Below are 22,710 nucleotides of genomic sequence, written 5' to 3'. Positions count from 1 at the left end.
TCACCACATGAGGTCAATGTTTAATGTTCTCAAGCTCCAGTAGAATCAAAAGTTTAAATTTTGGCATAAACAATAATAAATACACAAAATAAATATGCAACTTTTCAAGTAAGTATGCACAAGTAATAGTCTGTAAGAAGACATGCATCTTTAAAATGGGAGGTATGTTGATATCCATTCCCTGATGGCAGTGACACGCGTGTAAACCCCGGGGAATCTGTTTCGAGCGCAGCCTCGACCCCAACTGGTCACCCCAGCTATGAACCACCGGCCCCGGGGTTCGCGGCATGCTAACGGTCCTCCAGAATCTCCCTGCAGATAAAAGAGCAGACCTGCGTTTATCAGTGTTCAGTTATCCATGTGTTTATCAGTGTATGGCATTTAGACACTATTAGACATGCGGTTTCATCAAACTCCAAATGTTTGACATTTTTTTAGGTCATGTGAAAGATGAAAATGAGAACTAATGGTTAATCAGTCGTGTCTCACCAGACAGGTGTCAATGCCACCTTCCATGGATCCAGCACACATCATGTTGGCAGTCAGTTTTCTGCCGTAAGACTGCTGACACTCAGATTGGTCTATTATACCAACCTGAGCTCTTTGCAACTGATTAGTTAACTTTCCTGCATGACAAAGAGAAATACAATGATTAAATTGCAACAAAAAAAAGAAGTAATTTTGCACCAAACAGTCAGTAGGTTGTTGATAGGTGCACCAACATCCGATTCTGTGTGACGTAAACCTAGTGTATGTTGTTGCATTACTGAACAGGTGACACGGAATGAAAGCGATCTGGACGTATTTCAGGATGAATGATGGCAATCACAGCAAAGCAGACTGCAAACTGTGCTCTCTGAATATATCAAGAGATCTTCTTACATCTTGAACATAAACCTCAGAACAAGGAGTTCACTGCTAGCAGCAAACACTAGCTAGGCGAGAAAAATATCTACCGGTGATGCTAGGTGAATAAAAATAACATCTCTTACTCTGTACAGGATTTTGCAGAGTTATTTGTGATTGTTGCTGCCAAAAATGCTTGATTTTGCTGTGCTTATTTTGCAGAGCACAACTTGATCTTGCGAAATTGCCACTGCACGAAATAGTTTTGCACGGTCTTTCACAGTGATGTTTATTGGTAAATGAGGCCTTTTAGCTGTACTTATGTTCAATGCACATGAATCGAAGAAGGCTTTGGCTGAATGCATGTTGTGAAGACGTCATGTGAATTCTTGGCCCAAATCTGTGGTAATTTTGAAAAATTGCAAGCTCCTCTAAATATTGTGGAGTTTGCTTTATTTTTGCATTGATTTATTATATTTAGATCATGTTTTCAATAGGGATATCACTGTATTTTTGGGGCAGTGGTGGCTTGACGGTTAAGGCTCTGGGTTACTGGTCGGGGTTTCACTGCCAAGCTGCCACTGTTGGGCCCTTGAGCAAGGCCCTTATCCTTCTCTGCTCCAGGGGCGCTGTATAATGGCTGACCCTGCACTCATCTGTTAATAAAACCTCTTCAATGTTATACCTACAGTACAGTCACATTCAGTAAAACTGCAGAAAATTTCTTACCATCCTCCCTCATTGAGCCCCACCCAGTGATGTAACACTCTGTGCCCTTGAAGAAGCTGTGTGTCGGGGAGGGTAAACACAGCGTCTGGATGGTGTAGGAGCTCGGTGCCGGGATCGAGAGCAGTACCAGAGCCACATCAAAATCCATATTGCTGCTGTTGAAGGCAGGATGCTGGATGATCCTCTGCACTGGGATGACCAAAGCTCCCAATCCGGACCGGAGCACCGAGCCTAAACTCACCGTCCAGCCACTGGGGTTTGACTCCTTTCTGATAAACAACACAATGTGTTTAAAAAACAGCTATAATAATGTAGAGAAAACAAAATTGACCAAGAACATAACCCTGAGTAACATAAAGACTAAGCACATGTTTTACCAAACAAAACGATTTTGTATTCAGACTTCATACATCTACCAGAATGTACTGTAGTATCTGAAGCATAACTATGACAATGTACATTCATTTACAGTATAATCTCATCAATTAAAGACAAATCTAAACCAAAAAAAAAAAAAAAACGAACCAAGAATTGATTCCTGAGGACACCACAGTTCCTACCATGCAATAAAAAAAAAAGTATGTTGAGGCGCAATAGAGAATATTAAAGGCATGTTTATTAAAATATATTATATATTAATAATCTAACCCGAGGTTTTCCAACCTGGGCTTCATGAATCCCTAGAGGTTCATGGTGGCATTGCAAGGGATCAGAGGACAATTCACATTTAATTATATGTAAAAAAAATAATAAAAAAAAATACAAAAAGTAACCCGAAGTGAGAAGTTTACTGGGAACACTGTTCCCTCTCTGTCCCCTTGTTAATACTTTGTGCTTTTCTTAACACTTTTGTCCTCTTTGTTCCTTTCCTCTTTGATTAACTCTTCCACCACTGCACAAAACCAGTTTTGGACAGATAAAGCCCCTCACCATTTCCATGCATTCCTTTATCTCCCCAAATACCATTTGCGCGCATGTACATACCTTCCAGAATACCATTTGCCCTTATTCCTATGATTTCCTGAATAACATATATGGAGTTGTTCGTCTATTACATTGATATGCTTCCTGTTTTATGCAAATATGCCCTTCTGCCTAGCCAGTCAATAGTTAACCCATTGTCTCTGTTGTTTGTCGAATACAATACATATACTGAGCTCAGAATCAAACCAGGGACCCTGGAGCCATGAGGCAGTGATACTCACAGTTTTACATTTAATATTGTGGAAAGTCTGGGAAACCACTTTCTTTGCTCGCTCATCAGCCTCTCTTTTTTCTCTCTCTCTTGAAATTAATAAGACAAAAAAATGCAGCTTCTCGTGTTACCGAGAAAGTCTTGATGTCGGGGAAAAAAACAAAGTTACAGCTTTATCTCTGATTGTTACAAAGTGTTGACACTGGAGACTCCTTCCAAAAATATTACAAAAAAAAAGTTTCCTTACAGAGCACTTCACCATATTAACGATTACACATTTTTAAAAAATCTGTTTATGTTGAGGGTTCGCCATACATCCCTGTGAAAGAGCTGTTACTATAGAAAGCTGCCATATTAGACCTAGCACATTAAAATAAACCTGTGATTTGCAACTGCACTATTGTCAGAGCTGCTGTAATAGAAAATTAGTCAACACCTTCTGATCAATCAGAATCCAGAATTCACCAGCGATGGGGTGTAAGTCTTTTTAGCGCACGATTTCTAAACCCTAGAAACAGTTTGTTATCTCTGACGAGCCCATTAATACTAAACCCATATTAGAGAAATTACACCTTTTTGGGGGAAGAACAAAGCACTGCAGTTTCTAAGAAGGAAAACCTGACCATCAGTGACGGAAGTATTCTCAAAATCCTAAAGACTTTAACTTATAGATCAGTGCAGTTTAGGTAAGTCATATGAAATGAGTGTTGTATGGAGTGTTTCTTTCTTTAATCCTCGTTGTGTACCTGCTGAAGCAGTGAGCAGCCGTAATGAGCCATTTGCAGTGTATAAGGGTGGCACCACAACGATGTAAACGCTGGAACTGCAGACTTGCCACCCATGGCCACTCCCCTCGACGGGCACTCACACCTCCTACAATTCTCTGGCTGAATTCAGGTCGCTGGCCACAGTCTGGAGAGAGGAATCTCACGTGTTTATTATGTGTTGAACAACTGATTTTCAATGGGTCTCACTGTGTACTTTTGACTCATTATTTTATATAAATGTATATAAGAAGTGCTTTTCTTGTCCATAATATAAAACTGACCGCAGTTCTTCTCATCGGCTTCGTTAGAGCAGTCAGCCACTCTGTCACACTCGGGGTTGATCTTGCTGATACACAATCCTGCACCACAGTTAAAGTTTCCACTGCAGTTTACAGCTCCTAAAAAAGGATATTTGTTTAGCCTGAAATCCACTCATTCACTTTGAGTAAGTGCTTTATCCTGGTCAGGGTTGCAGTGGATCAATAGACTGGAATCCTGGAATACACACACATTCATTCCACACTTTATCTTAGCCAATCCACTTACTGGCATGTTTTGTTTTGTTTTTGGTGGTGGTGGGAGGAAAATGGAAAACATGCACAAAAACTGCACAGGCAGTAACCCAAGCTCAGGATCGAGCCAGGGACCCTGAAGCTGTGAGGCTGGAACACTACCTGCAGTAACACCATGCCACCACTCAGCCTTAAATTGTTTGTTAAAACTGTGTAGAAATACAGTGGCAACAAAAAGTTTGTTAATTCTTCATAATTGTCTGGATTTCTGCAATAATTACTTGGTCATAATAATAGCCAAACACATTTTGCTGAAAGTAATAACATGCAAACAGGTGTACTTTATATGTACCGTATATTACCGTACTGTATATTATCATCTCAGGGAGGTTTTCCTAGCCACCGTCGTCTCTGGCTCGCTCATTAGGGATAAAGTTATACATTTTTAAATGTAAAAATATTAGGGATAAATTTTTATATAAAAACATGTATATGCTGAATTTATATATTTCAGTAAAGTTGCTTTGTGATGCAATGTCCACTGTTAAAAGTGCTATACAAATAAAATTTTATTGAAATTGAATATCTTTTTTTTATTTTAAAGAATTGTTGCAACCTCACAACCAGCACCATTGCCACCCAAAAGTTAATTATTTTCCTATAATAATTAGCAAGAAGTTATACTGTATTTCATATCTTTTCCTGTTTATATTTAAGGTTGTGGAACATCCACAAAGCAAGTTTGCTCCTGTTCTCACTTACGTTATAGTATAAACAGTCATTCCCTCACCAGCCTCTCTTTATTGTTAAGACAAAAAAAAACATGCATCTTGACATAGAAAAGTGTAAACTTTACAGTTACAGTTTTACCTTTGACTGTTACAAAGCGCAGACACTGGAGACTCCTTCCATAAACGTTAAATAAACATCTAAATACACTTAAATAAATGTCACCATACCAGTGATTATACACATTACAAATATAAGTCCCTCGTTACTATAAGTTGTTAATGCAGAAACTAATATTTCATATAAATAATGTACAGAAAATGAATCAACACCTTCTGACCAAACAGAATCCAGAATTTATCAGCATTGTGGCACGTTTTTAATGCAATGATATGTAGTATAACATAATGATGTAACTAGTTTATCAACAAATTCCTACCAGTACTGGTATTGCTACCAGTCACCACAGGAGTTGATGTGACGGCCTTAGCACGAAGGACTGCAGTGTTTGTTGCGCTGAGAATCGTGGGTCTGTCCTGACTGTTACTGGGCTCAGCATGGCTCAGGATCCAGTTGCGGAGCACAGTGACCTGAGAATACACTCCAGGTTTATTGATCTGTGCACAGCCCATTCCCCAGCTCACTATACCCGCCAGGAAGTAGCGGCCAGGGCTGCTTTCACACACCAGAGGACCTCCCGAGTCTCCCTGTGGGGATAAATTGATGCTGTTTCAAACAAAACAGTGCGAATATAACTTCAGAATGAACTATAAATAATGTAGTGAAATATAGTAAAATAAAAACAATAGGTATAACTTGAATAAAAGACATTCAGTATGATCTAGAGCAGAGGTGGACTGGTGGACCAAACTGAGAAATTGGAAGAAAAACAAAGTAGGGGGGGAAATGTGCCTGTAATTCAGTGACTATTTTTCTAAACATGAACCAGCATGGCTTCTGTATCAGGTCCTCTACAGCCAATCACATGCATTTATGTCAATTATTTAGCTGAAGGCAGCTCATCAGATCAGAGAGTATCTATAAGCCAAAGACATTACTTCAGAAAGAAAAGCGTTTTCACAGACGGAAAAGTGACTGAAGCAGAATGTTTAAAGATGATCAGACATAGTAGTATGCGTTTATACTACGAATCAATTTCAGAACTGATGTCTCATCTGTTCAGAGTCTGTGCCACTAATCAAAAGTGCTACTGTGATGCACCATTATGGAACGAAACAATCACTTTGAATTTCTTATTTATAGACATAAACTAAGCACTAATGGTTATGCATTGCAATGTAACGGTCATCATCATTCCAGACCTTTTTAATCAACAAGATATAAGTAACTGGAGCTTTACAAATATATATATATATATATATATATATATATATATATATATATATACACTTGAACTATACCATAAATATGGACAATAATAAAGAGAAACCTGGCAGGAATCGACTTTTCCCTGCAGGAAGCCAGCGCACATCATGTTGTTGGTGATGGCTCCTCTGTATACGGTCGAACTGTTACACACTTTTGAATCAATTATCTTCACCGAGGCTTTTTGGAGTGTAGGAGGCACCTTGCCTACTCACAAACACACAGCCACAATGAAGGTTAAAATACAGTGACTACAACATAGAAAGCAAGTTATAATATAAATTTCAATGCAATGTTATCTCTTAGTTAACATCAATTTTACCTCACCAAGTAACCAGGTTAAAGAGCTAGCTAGTTAGATGATTATTGCGCACAGTGAAGAGTTTAAGTTAAAGTTTAAGATGATACGTTTTTTGAGTTCAGGGAAGAATTATGTATCACATGGAACACATAATACTCCTGCAGAGTTTAACTTCAGTGATATTCTAACAGATTATCACCTTTTGATTTAGCTAATTGGTTCAAGAAGAGTGCAGCTTTGGTTAAATCTGATTAGCCAGTGGCAAACCTGAACCTGTGACATCACTACAACTGTTTAGCTAACATGAGCTAGAGCTAGCTTGAAAAATTATACCATGACTATATAAATTCTGAGCCTAAGATTACAGATCTTTCTAGCAAACTCTGGGCCTTGTATGGTAATAGTTAGCCTAACATTAATTAGTTTACTACTGAATAACTAACTAGCTAGGTCTTTAATCTGGCTACTTGTGAGGTAAATTTGATGTTAGCTAAGCTAATCAGTTAGCTAGCTATCTTAGGTATGTTCCTAAGCAGTACACTGAGACAAAGAAGTTAAAAGAAAGGCTACATATAATTTTTTGGTCAGTTATACGCCTCTTCGGCTTAACATGGCTGGTGTTTAACTTAAACTCACCTCATTTGCCGAATTATTCCATTCCATTGTCTTGATGTATTTGTATTATATTTAAGTAGTTAGCCCATTATTTGCTAACTTGCTATCTCTTTAACATTGAACATTAGGACATAACATAACATAACATGTAACATTAGAATATGGAAATCTGTAATATTTATACAATTCGCGACATGGTATATTGGCGGAAATAACAACAAAAAAACAACATTATTTATAACTGCAGCCTGTAATATATGCTCAAATATTTGTTTAAAAAAAACAAAACAGGATTTCTACCTTGTTTTGTCTATAAGCAGGCTAAACCCTGCTAGAAACTATATTTGTGCACGTTTCCTAACCAAATTACAGAACCCTCACACCATCACTGTTATATTGTGCTTAATCTCATCTGCTTTATATTTTTGATGTTGGTTTACCAAAAGCTATGATAATGGATGGCATGCTTATGTCATATACATTGTGCACATGGTTCCACCGTGAATCCACTCTAACAGGTAGTGGACCTTCTGTGAGCAGGTTATATTTATCACCCCTCATCTCCACTCACTGCTGTCCTGTTTGATGGCTCCCCAACCAGAGACGATGCAGTCTTGTCCAGGACTGAAGACGTGAGACGAGGATGGGATGCAGATGGGCTGGACGAAAGGAGTGAAAATCAGCGGCTTCTCCAGCTCCAGCACGGTCACGTCATTGTCCGAATTCATGGGGTTATAATGTGGAGAGACAATCAGAGACTTGATGTTCACTGTGACTGCTCCTTTCTCCACACCACTCACTAAGTTCGCTCCGACCAGCACCGTCCAGTCCCTCGGGTTTTTACTGCTGCAGGGAATAGGAGAGACTCATTTAATATGACTTTTAAAGAATAAAAAAAAGTAAGGAATGTGTAGTTTAGTGGTTTAGGGTTTGATTGTTTAACTGGTTTATCAAACACAAACCTAACATATCTAAATCTATAACAAATCTATTAGCATTTACTGAATTAATGTGCTTTGTTGTGTTTATATAGTTCCAATAAATAATGTATGTAAGTCTGTCTATAGTCATTATCCTGGGTTTAGTGATTGAGACGTTGAGTGGTATAGTGTTTGAGGAGTTTAGTGGTTTAGGGGATAAGTAGTTTTGTGGTTGAAGAGTCTAGTGGTTGAGGGCTTCAATAGTTTAATGGTTCAGTGGTTGAGTGGTTTAGTAATTTAAAGAATGAGAGGTTTAGTAGTCCTATGGGTTAGTAGTTGAGGGGTTTCGTAGTTCACTGATTTACTTCTTGAGAGGTGAGTGGTTTAATGGCATATTGGCTTAGTGGATAAGTGATTTAGTGGTTTTATGGTTTGTTGGTTGAGGGGGTTAGTAATTTGGTGGTTTAGTAGTTGAGAGTGTAGCAGTTGAGTGGTTTACGGGTTTAGTATTTCAGTGGTTTAGCCCTTGATGGGGTTAGTAGTTGAAGGGCTTGTTAATAGTTTAGTGGTTGAATGGTTCAGTGGTTGAGTGGTTCAGTAATTGTGGGGTTCAGTGGTTGAGGGGTTTGCTGGTTCTGTGGTTTAGTGGTTAAGGTGTTAGCAGTGTAGTTGTTGAGTGGTTTACTGTTTAAGGGGTTTATTATTTAATGGGTTAAAGAATTTAGCTATTAAGAAGTTTAGCTGTTGATCGGTTGAGTACTCACCTCTCAAAGCAGTGTGCAGCGCTGACCAACCAGCGGCGGTTGACGATGGAGGCTCCGCAGGTGTGACGGCCGTGGAGTCTCAGACTCACCTGCCAGGGCAAATCACCACGACCGGCATTTTGACCCCCAACAACCCGACTGTCCACCACCAGCTTCCTGCCACACGCTACTCAACACAGATTCACATGGATTCCCATAAAAATTATTTAGGACTGATTAAATATTTCTCAAAGTATGATTTTATGTATGAAACAGATACAATCAAGTGAAAAAAACAACCCTTTTTCTTCAATAACGTTTTTGGAATATCCTGTATTTTTTGTTTTTGTAAAAATGAACATGTAGGTGAATTCTGCAATAAGACAACACAAAAATAAAACAAACTCATATGAATGAAGATGATATGAAAGCAATTAAAAAGGCAGAGGATGGGTCTACAAGTTATAAAAAAAAAATTTTTATAAGATGCAAACGTTTGAACAAATAAAATATAGATTTTCTTCTTGATATCATAACATACACAGTTTGACTCGTCATAAAACTTAAACATATCTGAAACAGAACACACTAAATGTCGGGTTGCTATAAATCAAACTTCCTGTCTCCTTCATTTTGTACTTTGGGTATGAAAACTTTTTCACATGACTGTATATATATATATTTAATTTGAATGAATTGAGTAGGGATTGTCTGTGACTAAGTTGAATGGCCTATTTGTTTATACACTTAGCTAAGTACATCAATATTACAAATATAATCAATATTATCACAAGGACAGGAAATGTGAATACTTGGTGAATAAACAAATGTACGGTGATGAATAGAGACAAACTCATGATCATTATGAAGAAATGCGGTTCACTTGAAGCAGTTGATCTGACCTGATAAAATGATAATATGTTGGTGTTATAGAGGGAGAAAACGCTCACAGCAGTATGCCTCATCTGATTCATCAGCACAATCCGACACGGAGTCACACTCGGGATTAGGTTTAGTCAAACACTCCCCACTGGCACAGGTGAATGTGGCATCAGGACATCTGCCTGGTATTAAGAAAATTGTCATGCTGTACATATAGTTCTTATAAGACATGGTATAACATTGCCACTTTAAAGTTACACCTTTGTCATTAACCTTAAAGGAGAAGTTTGCAATTTTAGTGCCCTCTGCTGCATGTGAGGTGAACTCCAGAGTAAACACTGACTAGCCTTTACAGATTAGCTCCACCTCCTCTGTTTAAAGTATATATGATTTGTAAGATGGCTTTTTTAGGGCACCTCTGTTCTAGCTGGGGGTGGAGCTAATTTCCGGGCCAGAAAAATGCAATCAAAAGGCTGTTATGAAGAAATTAGCCAGAAGAGCAAATCATTGTTTTTTAAATGTGTGTTGGACCAGCACTACAAAGTGAATAAGAATCATGCATTTGTGATGAGAGTTATCATTTTACAGCAATCAGGTGACATGACCTTAGAACGGTGAAGTGGGCGGGGCAACTGATGTGAAAACTTTTGGCAGAGTTTACCTTCATGCAAATGAGAAGGAAAGTAATTTAGCCAATAGGACTAAGAAATATTTGCACAATATTTGTGTTCCTGATGTGAAACTTTATATTAAGTTGCAGATATTGGTTCAGTTCCTGAACTAGACACAGTTCCTGAAGTGCTACTGTGACGTTATAAGATTAAAGTATTGTTGATGACCCCAGATAGAACAACAATTTTTGCTTTCTCAAATAGACAGCAGCGATTGCAAAGAGTACATTCTTCTTTGGCTCATTTTCACGCTATAAAATTAATTACATTTTAGTGTGAAAGCTGCCAGGTTTAGAAACACATAAAATAATTACAAACTGCCTTTAGAAGAAAGTTGAGGAACAATATAATGAAATCCATTCTTACTTGCATTAGCGTTGATTACATAGAAAGACTTTTTGCTAGCACCTGAGAACAGAAAAGCAGAAAATAATAAAATATATGAGAAATAAATATATATGGTCTCGCCTCCTGTGTCATCATAAATTCTATGCCTTACTTATACTACTGTTGAATTCTCAAGTTTGTTCAGAAGGGGTTGATTAATTGTCTGTAATAGCTGCTCTGACATTAGTTCTGCCTATAACAAGATTCAGGTTTATATTAATGCGCTCGTTCTTATCGGTTCTAACAGCTCATTCACTGGGACTTGTATGGTCTACACTCCAAATAAACTGTTTAAAAATGTGTTTGGTGAAGTTTCCTGGAAAGAGACATTAATTTACTAATTATGGAAGTAGCCTCCAGAGTCAGCGCTTTGTACCAGTCAGAGGTAAAGCTGTAACTTTCAGTTTTCCTACATCTTCAGGAGAGAGGAGTTTACCATTGTGGTTTCTCTGTATTATGACAAGCTGCGTTTTTTGAAGAGAGAGGGGGGAAAAGAGAAGGAACGACTGTTTATAGCTGCTATAATGTAAGTGAGAACAGGAAGTAACCTGTCTACATTAAATGTAACTATAAATGCATAAAACGTACATTGTTAATAAATAAAGGAATGTAATCATTTGCAAATCGCTGTAGTTTAAGAGAAACTAAACACAGATGTATAAAGGTTAATTGTCGCTGAGTTGCCTTTACCAAGAAGGACAATGCTCTGAATTTCTCCAAACTCAGGAACGGTCAGCGGGTTCGGACTGACTAAAGCCTGAAAGCCGTACTGAATCTGCTCCTGGAGGAAACGGTCTGTGTACTCTGTAAATTGTTCTTGAAATTTGGCCACTCTGAACACCAGATAAAGTGTCGCCATCACGTTATTACTGATGTTCCTGAAACACACAGTAGCATGCAGGATAAAATAAAGGACGATTCTCAAATGTCAGTTATAGAAAGTTCTGGAAATAGACTTTGTGTATCATGCCTACCCGTACGCAACGATACGGCAGGAGACAAAATGGGGTACAATCGACGATGCAAGGAAAATATTCTGCATCTGCAGAAAAAGTGAAAAAGGATTCAGAATGTATTTTATAATAAAATTGCATATTATGCATGAACAACACTTTACTTTGCATATCTAGCAGTAGTACATGAAGGTGCAAATGTCTGTGCCCTCTTAGTTTTTTTTGTTAAAGCATTTTATCTCCAAATCTACTCATTATTTCATGGTGTTTTCTGATTAAACCCAGATTACAATATACTTAATATTACAGCAAATAATTTTCGGATGAGCGGTTCTCTTTATTAAGCTTAAAAAAAGGGAAAAAAAGAAGTGAACCCCTGCTGTAGTTAATTTATTTGTGTCTAGAGTCAGTCAGAAATCAGTGTTTTTGCAGGGGGTGGGGGTGTGGGTGGGGTTGGTGGGGTTCAATGAAAATAAAACTGCAGGAGGCAATCCTGAGTGGAATAAACATCTCTATTTGTATTCTGAATACATCACATTCAGAAATATTTCAATTATTTTGCTAATAATATTTGAACCTATACTTTTGGATACATTTGTGTTAGGCCTACTCGAGATTCAGGAAGACTGACAAAATAATATTTTGTTGGTTTTTGAATTAAGGGTATGCAAACTTTTGCACACAGCTCTAAGGAAATGATTTTAATGATGTTATTGAATGGTGATAGCAAATGATCCAGTATTTTAACTGTGAATATAATAAAAAACCAGAAAAGTCATTATACACACAACACTGATTGATAAGGCATCTTGTTTTTCAATGCAGCTACTTTAAATGCTGCATTCTGATTGGTCAGAAGGTGTTGCTTTAATTTTTCAGATGTTCCACAAAATTCATTTACAATTTTCAATCTTCTAGGTAATGTGACAAGCTGTTTTATTTTGTCTTATTAACTTCAAGAGAAAGAAAAAAGAGAGGCTGGTGAGGGAAAACTGTTTATAGCCGCTATAATGCAAGTCATAACTTGTTTCAAAGACGTTCCACAACATTAAATGTAACTACAAACAGATAAAAAGTATGATGTCATGTTTTAATAATTAAAAAATGTTTAGTGTTAGTCTTTTGCTGTGTTATAAAAGGAACACTTTGAGGTGATAAGAGTAACATCATTATTTTCCTTTACCAGCATGTCCCTGTGTGTTTTATTTCTTGAGTGTTTTATTCCTTACATAGCCTTGTCATTTTCACATCAATAAAACCCCTCAGAAACGTGGTGGAACATCTTTAAGGTTAAAACTAAAGTCCAGTTGACCAGACTTTCTACTGTAAGACATTCAAAATAACCAGATTAAATAAGAACCTTTACGTTTTCAGCCTTTTTTCTTTGCCCTGCTCCTACCTTTGTTTCCAAAGTGGCTGTAAGGATTAAAAAAAATGCAGACATTTTATCCTTGAGGTCAGCTTTGTACTGCAGGCCTTTTAACTCCACCGTGTCCATGAAGTAATGCTCCTTCTGTACCGTGTACGCTTAACGTGATAAACAGAACAATTAATCACCTACTATCCTTTGCATTACTCATCACTTAAAGGAATAATCCAGCCAAAAATGAAATGTAGATTTTTTTTTCTCTCTTTAATCCAAATGTTTTGCACTGGAGCTAGAAGGTCAATATTGCTAACCATTAATAGAAGAATAAAACAAGCAGTTTAGCATTGTGCACTAATTGTGTATGTGTAAATAATTACACAGTGACCTGTTGATGTTCTGACACAATATTATTTAAAAAAAAACATGGACAACAGGATGTCAAAGAAATAAAAACAGTAGCATAACAATGGTTTCTTCCTCAGAACATAATTAATTTGGTGTCAAACTTATTTTCAAGGGAAAATCGCTAAAAGTCAGCAGTGATGTCATAGACTAATTTGCATATTCTTTGAATTATCATGATCATTTGTATATCGAACCACAAAGAAGGAAGATTTTATGACGACACAGAGAAGTCATGCTTCTGTATTTCTATCAAGAACACAGAGAAAATGGTTACAGATGGAATAACTTACTTTTATTCATGTGAATATGGAAAAGACGAGAGTTTACAACTAAGAACAAAGAAGTGTGCAGGTGGACAATCAGTGGTGATTGGTCATTGGGAACAACAGTGATCCACGACTGATCATTGGGAACGACGGTGATCAGTGATTGGTCGTTGGGAATGATGGTGATCAGCGATTGGATATTGGGAACGATGGTGATCAGTGATTGGTCGTTGGGAATGATGGTGATCAATGATTTGTTGTTGGAAACGATGGTGATTAGTGATTGGTCAGTGGGAACGATGGTGATCAGTGATTGGTTGATGGAAATAACGGCTTGCACAAGTACATCTCAGTCAGGCTTTACATACTGATAGTGAGAGGAGTGAACCTGATCTCTCAATTTGATTTGTATAGACAGCAGCAGTAATAAAAAAAAAAAAGGCCAAATCTAGCAACACTATGTTAGCAACACTGGTCAGACTTAGTTAGTTTGGTGTGGCCTAAACTCTGAAGGAGGAGTTGAACATTAAAAGTAATTCAGATAACATTAAGGTTCTAATTCCTGTATGTCATTTTTGTAGCTCTAGTACAAAACTAAAGAAACAAACTTCATAATGCAAACATGTAGCTGATTGACTATCTCTGAGTTAAAAAGAGGTGCGTTCTGTACATTTCATTTTTGGCTAAACTGTTCATATGAGATGCCAACTGAAGTTTCCAGAACATCTACATACAGGTCAATAGCAAACTTGTATGCACTGCATCACTCACCCATCACAACCCCCACAAACGTACAGATGATGAGAAACGCCAAGATGGTGCAGAGTATAATGTATCTGCACACGGTGGAGGATGGAGCGGGAGGAGGATCACCCTCAGGCCACTTACTCTGCTGCTGCTTCATTTCTTTATTAGTCTACAGAAATCTGAACCTCTGAGACCTGGAACACAAATAAGGTTCAGTGTGCTTCAGTTTCATCCTGATCTTTACTGCATTGTTATGCTGCCTGCTCACACACCCTAGAAATCACTGATACTATCAGCTCCATGTCACTGTAGCAACCTCCAAATATTCATCCTGAAGGAGTGATTCAGTACAAAATTAAATGTACACAATGTTCTCCTTATTCAAAATGTAATTAATCAGGCAAGACACATTTGCTTAGAGAAGAATAAAACGACCGCAGCATGGTGCAGAGTTATTGTTAATTTATTATTTATTAAAGAATGACACATCATACTTTTTTATCCTTTGTTACATTTAATATTGTGAAACAAGTTCCTGTTCTCACTTACTTTATATAAGGTATATAGCTATAAACAGTCATTCTCTCACCAGCCTCTTTTTGAAAATCTCTTTTGAAGTTAATAATACAAAGAAAGTCACAGCTTGTCATGTTACCGAAAAACCGCAAGGTGTATACTCCTCTGTCCTGAAGATGTCGGAAAACTTTTTTTTTTTTTTAAAGGAAGAAAAGAAAAAGTTACAGTTTCACCTCTGATTACAAAGCGCCTAGAGACTGGAGACTCCTTCCATAAATGTAAAAAAACACCCAAACCTTTATATAATCACATCAAACAAAATCCTTCATTAAAAAAAATATATTATTAGAAGTGAACATCAATATTTCGAAGTTAAAGTTTTCATCTTCATCCTTTCCAACTTTCTGCTACAATTCCACCTTCAGTCTTGTAGGGAGTGAAACGATATGAAATAGCGCTAAGAAAAATAAGCGATTCGGTTGTTCAAGATGGCTGCAAATAAACAATCCAGCGTTTAGCTACACTGTGAAGTTTAGCTTATAGTATGTCCTAAATCACATCACTAAGCCTGTTTGTCATCACTGAACACCTGGATGCGGGTCTCAGGTGGATATTTACACAAAAGATTTTTGGACGCTATTACTCATTAGCATTACTCATTAGCATTCCGTTCCAATAGCCTCTTAAACTACAGCAGGAAACATCAGACAGCAAACGTCTCATTTCACTGACTACATTTGGAGTAAGCAGAAAAACATACAAGTCTGTGATGGCACCTGCTCCATGACATATCATGTCTCACATAATGTTGAATAATTTAGGAATTACTGGGTGGAGAGAATGACTTTAAAATGCATCTAGTTGTAGTGATCTGTGTATTAACAGGAAAAAACAATTGCAAATGTACGCAGAGCCTCACAGTTTAGCAGAAAAAAAAATGTAAGATTTTCTACAAAGGCCATATGTATAATAACATTAGATATAATGCATTCATAAGGCATTTGACATTATTATAATTATTTATGAAAAGACATTACAGTTTATAGAAGTGTTTATAATGCACTATTAGGCTTAGATTACATGAATAATCTCTTTTTTTACTATTAATTTGTGAAACGAATAAACAAGACAGGTCTTGTGATGTTCTGTACAAAGGTGCTTGGTTTCTTAGTTATTGGTGTTATAATGTGTTATGAACACTACTTATAATATATCATGTTTACATTCCATAATGCACAGTAAAGATAAATAATGCCTTGTGATTGCATTATGATGTGATATGAATGTGTTCATAGCTCATTATAACTACAACCTTCATAGAAAATGTGACCTTTTTTTTGTTATTTTGTTCTGATTATAAATTTAGTATTTTTGTTTATTCACTGTCAACTGTACCAATAACTTTTTGTATTCAGGCTCTACACCATATTTTGGATTGTTATGCATCATCAAAAGCAATATAATACTTGAAATTGTGCCATTTGTATTAACTTTTAATCATAAGCATTAAAAACAGAAAATAAATACCCATATGTTTAAAATCTTAGCTTGTTATTCCATTATTCCTCTTAAAGTATATTATCTATTAACTACAGTGAAACTAATATGTAAATGTTTATTGTTAGAAGAGTGAGGAATGTGTTTAAGTCGTTAAATTCGGTTCATTTATTGTGTGGGACATGTGAATTGTTGTCCCCTGAAACAGTGTTCTTGTTCTAAGCAGGATACAGGATATCTGTGTCATCAAACGAGCGTGACATTTTGGAGAAATGAGTACACTGCGTGAAAATATCTTGTATAGTCAAATACAGCTAGTATTTTCTATGATAAGATTACACAGTTAACCAAATATAAGAGGATTAAAACTTTTCAACCTATTTCTTGAATTTTTTACTAACTTAAGTTTGTCTCTAATTTAAGTATTTATTTCCAGAAATTAAGTTTGTAATAGCAATAATCTTATAAAAGGAAATACTGTACCAGATAAATTCAACACTATTCCAAATGGTTTCATTTGCTAAGATGACATATTTTGCAGTGTAGAAACACCATGAGATGAGTGGAGAAATGTTCCTAACAATAAAATCACTCTTATGAGATTTAACACAGCTGAAATCTGTTGCACACTATCTACAGAAATCTAAAAGAAACACTTTTTGAAGTGAATACTTTAAACAGACTGATATTCAAAGGTGAAATTTGTTTGTTTTTTTAATTAGAGACCTTCAGAGAAATTATCATTACTCACCATTGGCTCATGCGCGAGAGTGAAGTTGGCACCTCTTGCTTAAAAAAAACAAAACAAAACAAAACAAAAAAACAAAAACAAAAGAGTGGTGAAACTCTAAAACCGCTCCTTTAAGTTCAGCCCCTCTTTTGGGTGTGTAACTAAGTGAGACAATCAAGAATATCAGATATCCAGCATCCTCCTCCCTGCAGCCCGAGCGCCTACAGAAACCTGCTCAGCTCATCTGAAGCTCAACTAAAGCAACAGAGGCATGTTACAGCTTTAAACTAGATACACCCACTAATCTTAGTACTATCCTTGTGAGGACCTTCCATTAACATAACAATTACTGTATTTCATTAATGCTATGCCTAACCATGAAACTTAACCTTAACTTCAGTAACCAAAAGGAAATATTCCCATGATTTTGTTTAAAAAAAAAAAAAAAAAAAAAACTGCATTCCCCTCTCCCCCTATTTATTTTTGAGTACTAGAGGTGTAAGTAACTACAGGTGTTCAAAAAGTCTCCATGCATAGGGGGAAATTAACACTTTTTATCAAAATGTCTTCCAAAATGTTTCATACTTAGTTTATATATATATATATATATATATATATATATATATATATATATATATATAATACATCACACAAAGAACACTGCTGCCAAACTTATTAACCAATTCAAAAACAGTGGTGCGGACCGACTGAGAAATGGACGTCCACAAACATCCACTGAGGAAAACACAACCTACATGGTGCTGGCAAACATAGTCCACTATGTATGGAGACTTTTTGGACACCCTGCACAGTATATCTCACTCACTCACTGTATCCTGATCACTGTATCCAGGGAGAACATGTAAAACTCCATGCAGATAGTAACCCGAGCTCAGGGTCAAACCTGGGAACCTGGAGCTGTGATGCAGCAACACGAACTCTCAGTATCTATTTATTGCTCCACATATCTGTATTCAGATTGACGCTGCAATCCATTTTACTCACAACTTGGAAAATCCCGACCCCTGGCATGCGGAAGTCATTCAACTTGGACTTCCAAGTCGGGAACTTGACTAACATCTGTTGTGCCCGAGTTCACTGATTCACTCTGATGTTACAATAATAAGGCAGTGCACAGTTGGCAGCAAACAGAATTCCCTTTGATGTATTTTCTACATGATGAAACTTGATTTTAGATCTGTAGCTTTTGGGTCATAAAAACATGTTTCAACAACTTTTTAAGTTTAGATTTATAATGTAATTCCATTGATTTCAATAAACCAAACATGAACAAGATTAGCTGACCTGTCAAAATTTGTTTTTAATAGCTTGTCGAGCAGAAATAATTCATGCAAATATTGATAATGTGTATCAAATTCAGAGACTAGCCATACAAACATGGTCTTGCTCTGGACATCTATCTTTTTCTGAGCTGATGTACTGGAATGTGTTTAGAGCAGAACTGGGGAAAATGGACTTGGAACATTCTGAGTATAATACCCAAGTGGCCTAAAATATCCTCTCTTTTTTTAAGGGTACATTAAATACGAACACTGACACTTCTGTGTTCATTCCAAAATAATGTATTCACACTCAGTTACATCCCAATTGAGGACTGTGTGATTGTGAGGACACTTGATCACACAGTCCTCTTTGTAGTAGGACACTTTACTACACGAACATTACGAGGACGTTTAATCCTTTCTGGTCCTCACAAAGGGATAAATACATGCATGTACACACACACAGGGGTGGAGTGGATTTAACAAATGCCTAAAAAGTTTACTTTATTAATACCTCAGTTATTTTAATGCCTATTTTTTTGCAAAGCTTTTAAGAGCTTAAGACTTCTTTTAACCAGCTAAATGACAGGCTGCGTCTCAAACTTTATTACCGAGTATCATAAAAGAGGTTGGATTTTATTCTCCAAATATTTGGAACACGCTTCTTAATTCGATACACACTGTCTACCCCCTCGTGCATGAAGAAGATCACACCCGTTTCATGTGTGAGATCTGTGTAATGTGTGAACATGTGAAATAACATGAAGGTGCCATGATTACACCTGGTTATGTTCTTGCAAAACACTTTATAGTAGTTTTATTTCATCTGGCAAAAAGATGGTGAGCAAAATGAGAAAGCACGAACTCCAGAAATCTTACGAACGTCCAATTTAATTATAATATTAAAATAATGAGTAAAAATAAAGTTAGCACAATGTGCAGTCATACATAACGAGATCACGTGACTCCATACAGTTTAATTCAAACCCATATCTAGAAAACAAACTAAAAAGATCTCCTGAGCAAAGTTACAACCAGGGGGGAAAAAAACCACGTTACACCTGATGGCATCCGACATCCACAAATTTGGACGCAACACAAACATTTGCTCAACCGAAACTTCTTGTAGAAAACAGACATAATCCCTCCGTATGTGTGTGTTAGAGACAGAGGGGGTGAGTGCGTTAGCCGTCCTGCTGCTGTACGAAGGGGTTGGGGATGGCCTCCATGCCGTCTTGAGGACAGATGAGGACAACAGCCGTCCCTCGACACACGACAAGGCCGAGCTGCCTGGTGTCCTCAGTCAGTTTATACTGATCATCTGGGTCTGCACGTGTGGAAAACACACACACACACACACACACACACACACACACACACACACACACACACACAGCCCTAATGATGCTAACTAATTTGTTTTATTGTTTTTTTTCCCCCTCTCTCTAATCTTTCTAAAACACTCCATGAAGAGGTAAAAATCTTTCTAAATTATTCTATGAATGCAGTTCAAAGTCGGTTTCCACAATGAGTGATATTGTACATCAACAATATTATACATTATATTTTATATTATCCCAAAAACCTGCCCTACAACCTCTAATATAAGTTTATGGAGGAGTCACTTGTAGCAGATGACTTTTCTGCGGTGGCCCGTAAGCACTAAACACATTATCAAAACCAAAAACTGAACAACAAACCAAAAAACAACAAACCCCATTGATTTCATGAAGCTAGCCAAATAGTCAGTTCAAGATTTCAGAGTTTTTTTGTTCTTGTTGTGACCAAAAATTGCTTTATTTTGCTGCTGCAGCTCCCCCCCCCAAAAAAAAAAAAAATTGCAATGCAACTTGCAGAGTTTGTGTTTTTTTGTGGAAAATCACTTGAATTGGAAAAATTGCAATACCATGAACGTGTTTTTCACGGTCTTTCGCAGTGAATTAGTTGGTAAATGAGGCCATTTAGCTGTGCTCGTTCGAGGCACGTTAAGTGAAGAGAGCTTTGGCTGAATGCGTGTTGCGATTACGTCACATTACGTGTCATGCCTGACAATTGCAAGCTCCTCCAAATGTTGCACAGTTTCCTTGATTTTGCATTAATTTCTGCAATCGCAAAATCCTGGAGGGACTGTAACAGACCGACAAGGTGAAATTTATTCCCTTGTGTCAGCAATATGAGCATGTGATTTTCATTAAGGACCACTCTTTCTGTTTAGAGAAATTGTTGATGCGTTTCTGAATTTCCTTTTGGGTTTATGGTTTGTTAATATATTGCGAACTTACAGGCCACCATAGTTTTCAGTTTACAAACAAACAAACAAATAAACAACAAAAAAAACCCAACTTTGTCTTGCTAGCTTTGTTTACTGGAAATGTAAAATTTGGTTTTACCAATATATTTCTTTAAGCTAATAGAGGAATGTTATCCGAGAGCCTGGATGCGCATAAATACTTACCACGCATGTACTCAATTGTACCGTCTAGCACCAGGTTCAGCAGAGGATCGAACCCTTTCAGGACGCCACTCGCTGTGCAGCGGAAGAGGATTTGAATTAAAAAGGTTTGCTATTAAGCAGTAAAACAACTGGAAACTGAGTGTGTAACACTTGTCACATTGGTCCCTTTAAGCCGTTTAGGTTTTAGGAAAACTGGCCGCAAATAGTCTTGTGCATATGTGCAATAAATGAAATGATAAATTAATAAATAACATTTGGATTTGTTATTCACATAAGAAATCATGATAAAAATGAAAGAAGATGTAATAGCTAACATTAATCATGTACCTTCACGTCCACCTTGGAATTTAACTCTGATGGTTTTGTCGATGTACTTTGACAAGTCAAATATACTCTCTTTCTTCTTCTTCTCTTTATCCTGTAACAGCACCGAAGCAGAAGTCTCATCAAATCAACAAAATGTTATCATAATCTTAGGGTCACATTGATACAATAGTCATAACTCAGTGCCACTTATTTTCTCTTACTTAAAAAAGATACTGACATACGATACTATGTGATGTAATCGCAGTGTAGCTGTCACAGTACTGACAGTCAACATGACATGACAGTAATCTGGACATAGTTCATGAATTAATGACTGCAATCTGTGCTCTGTGAAGTGTGAAATGAAGTTGCTGCTGCATCAATAACACCAAGCATGACACAACTGTCACTGATGAACCTACAGTCTGTGTTAGAAAGAAATCAGCCCCAGCCAGTGGTAAAGTTGAGGTCAGTTCCATAAGCGTCCAAAACAATCCACTTTAAGATATTTAACAGCAAATAATCTGACGTGGAGCCAAAACATAAACCTTACACCAATTTCTTCTTATCTTTAAAAGCCCTGCTAGCACATTTATACCAGCCGCCCACGCTCAGAGCCCTGAGAACTTAACAATAATTATTATATTATTAATAATAATAGTAATAATAATAATAATAATAATAATAATAATAATATCATCATCAATTTGTAAGAAACGTCACAAATAATAATAAAACCCCTTATACTTATCGTGCATCGATTAAAAATCGTGACCGGTTGGCTTATTAAGTGGATCTTAATTTTTTTTAAAATACAGCATCTTCACTTAACATTCTCAAAACTTACAAGTATTTAAATACCAAACCAATTCATGTTCTAGGAAGAAGCACAGTAAATGTGCTTAAAAAAGAAAAACGTGATTTAAAAAAATAACATTACAGTTACACACAATACACTGTTAGCTAGTTGGCTAACATACTAAATTGGCTTAACGTCTTTAAATTTAAAAACAAGTAGCGTAACATTAAATTAAAATTTTTTGATTAAACATACGTATTTTTGTTTTCCTTTACCACAGTCTTGGTTTATAAATGCAGAACGTTTACACAGTTAAACGCAACTTGAACAAAAATAGAAAGCGAACATGCTACTCACCGCCATGTTCAAACTTCTTCCTGCGCCGCCTCTATGTGTGTCACCTTTGACCCCTGACGTTCCACCAATCACAATTTGGTTTGTCCAACCCCTTCTCCTGGGATTTTATTTATGTATTTATTATTACTTAAAAAAAAACAATTAATGAATTATGAAATACTATCGCCTGTATGTGTAGATAAACGACTTCGTTTTTTTTAATTCTCGAGCTCTTATAGATTCGTACACAGAACTCTAGTTTATGTTTCAATTATACTGGAGTTATGTTACCTACTGCACTAGGTACTATCTAGTACATTTTAGAACACTGGCTATACCTGAGTATGCATGTGTGTAATATATAT

General features: G+C 36.8%; 2 protein-coding genes across 3 annotated transcripts; both read right to left on the bottom strand.

Annotated features, from left to right (window-relative positions):
- Positions 1-17,386, bottom strand: tmprss9 (transmembrane serine protease 9). 2 transcript variants are annotated; one of them, XM_017477828.3, is made up of 16 exons: positions 17,188-17,386; positions 14,448-14,617; positions 13,036-13,163; positions 11,658-11,725; positions 11,374-11,561; positions 10,663-10,704; positions 9,694-9,807; positions 8,765-8,930; positions 7,652-7,926; positions 6,229-6,371; positions 5,218-5,485; positions 3,819-3,935; positions 3,517-3,682; positions 1,576-1,844; positions 490-626; positions 1-312 (listed from the first exon to the last, which is right to left on the bottom strand). In XM_017477828.3, the coding sequence occupies exons 2-16, from the start codon at positions 14,578-14,580 to the stop codon at positions 151-153; spliced, it is 2,376 nt and encodes a 791-aa protein (XP_017333317.1). In that variant the 5' UTR covers positions 14,581-14,617; positions 17,188-17,386; the 3' UTR covers positions 1-150. The 2 variants fall into 2 exon arrangements, with proteins under 2 accessions (XP_017333317.1, XP_017333319.1); XM_017477830.3 differs by lacking the exon at positions 10,663-10,704.
- Positions 17,387-19,324: 1,938 nt separating this feature from the next.
- Positions 19,325-22,382, bottom strand: lsm7 (LSM7 homolog, U6 small nuclear RNA and mRNA degradation associated). Its single transcript, NM_001200821.1, is given in 4 exon segments — positions 19,325-19,776; positions 20,905-20,976; positions 21,232-21,322; positions 22,367-22,382. Coding segments are annotated over 4 exon segments (312 nt in total). The 5' UTR covers positions 22,373-22,382; the 3' UTR covers positions 19,325-19,633.
- Positions 22,383-22,710: the final 328 nt, after the last annotated feature.

The sequence above is a fragment of the Ictalurus punctatus genome, chromosome 10, assembly GCF_001660625.3.
Source record: "Ictalurus punctatus breed USDA103 chromosome 10, Coco_2.0, whole genome shotgun sequence".
NCBI classification, from domain to species: Eukaryota; Metazoa; Chordata; class Actinopteri; order Siluriformes; family Ictaluridae; genus Ictalurus; species Ictalurus punctatus.
Note: the sequence above shows the minus strand (reverse complement) of the source record. Positions and strands in the feature narration are given on the sequence as shown.

What these genes read in the sequence shown, in the direction of transcription:
- tmprss9 (XM_017477828.3), bottom strand. Translation starts at nt 14,580, where the DNA reads ATGAAGCAGCAGCAGAGTAAGTGGCCTGAGGGTGATCCTCCTCCCGCT. An exon ending in GTTTGTGGGGGTTGTGATGG is followed by an intron (nt 13,164 to 14,447) that starts GTGAGTGATGCA and finishes TATCACGTTAAG; the next exon opens with CGTACACGGTACAGAAGGAG. An exon ending in GTGGCATTGACACCTGTCTG is followed by an intron (nt 313 to 489) that starts GTGAGACACGAC and finishes TTTTATCTGCAG; the next exon opens with GGAGATTCTGGAGGACCGTT.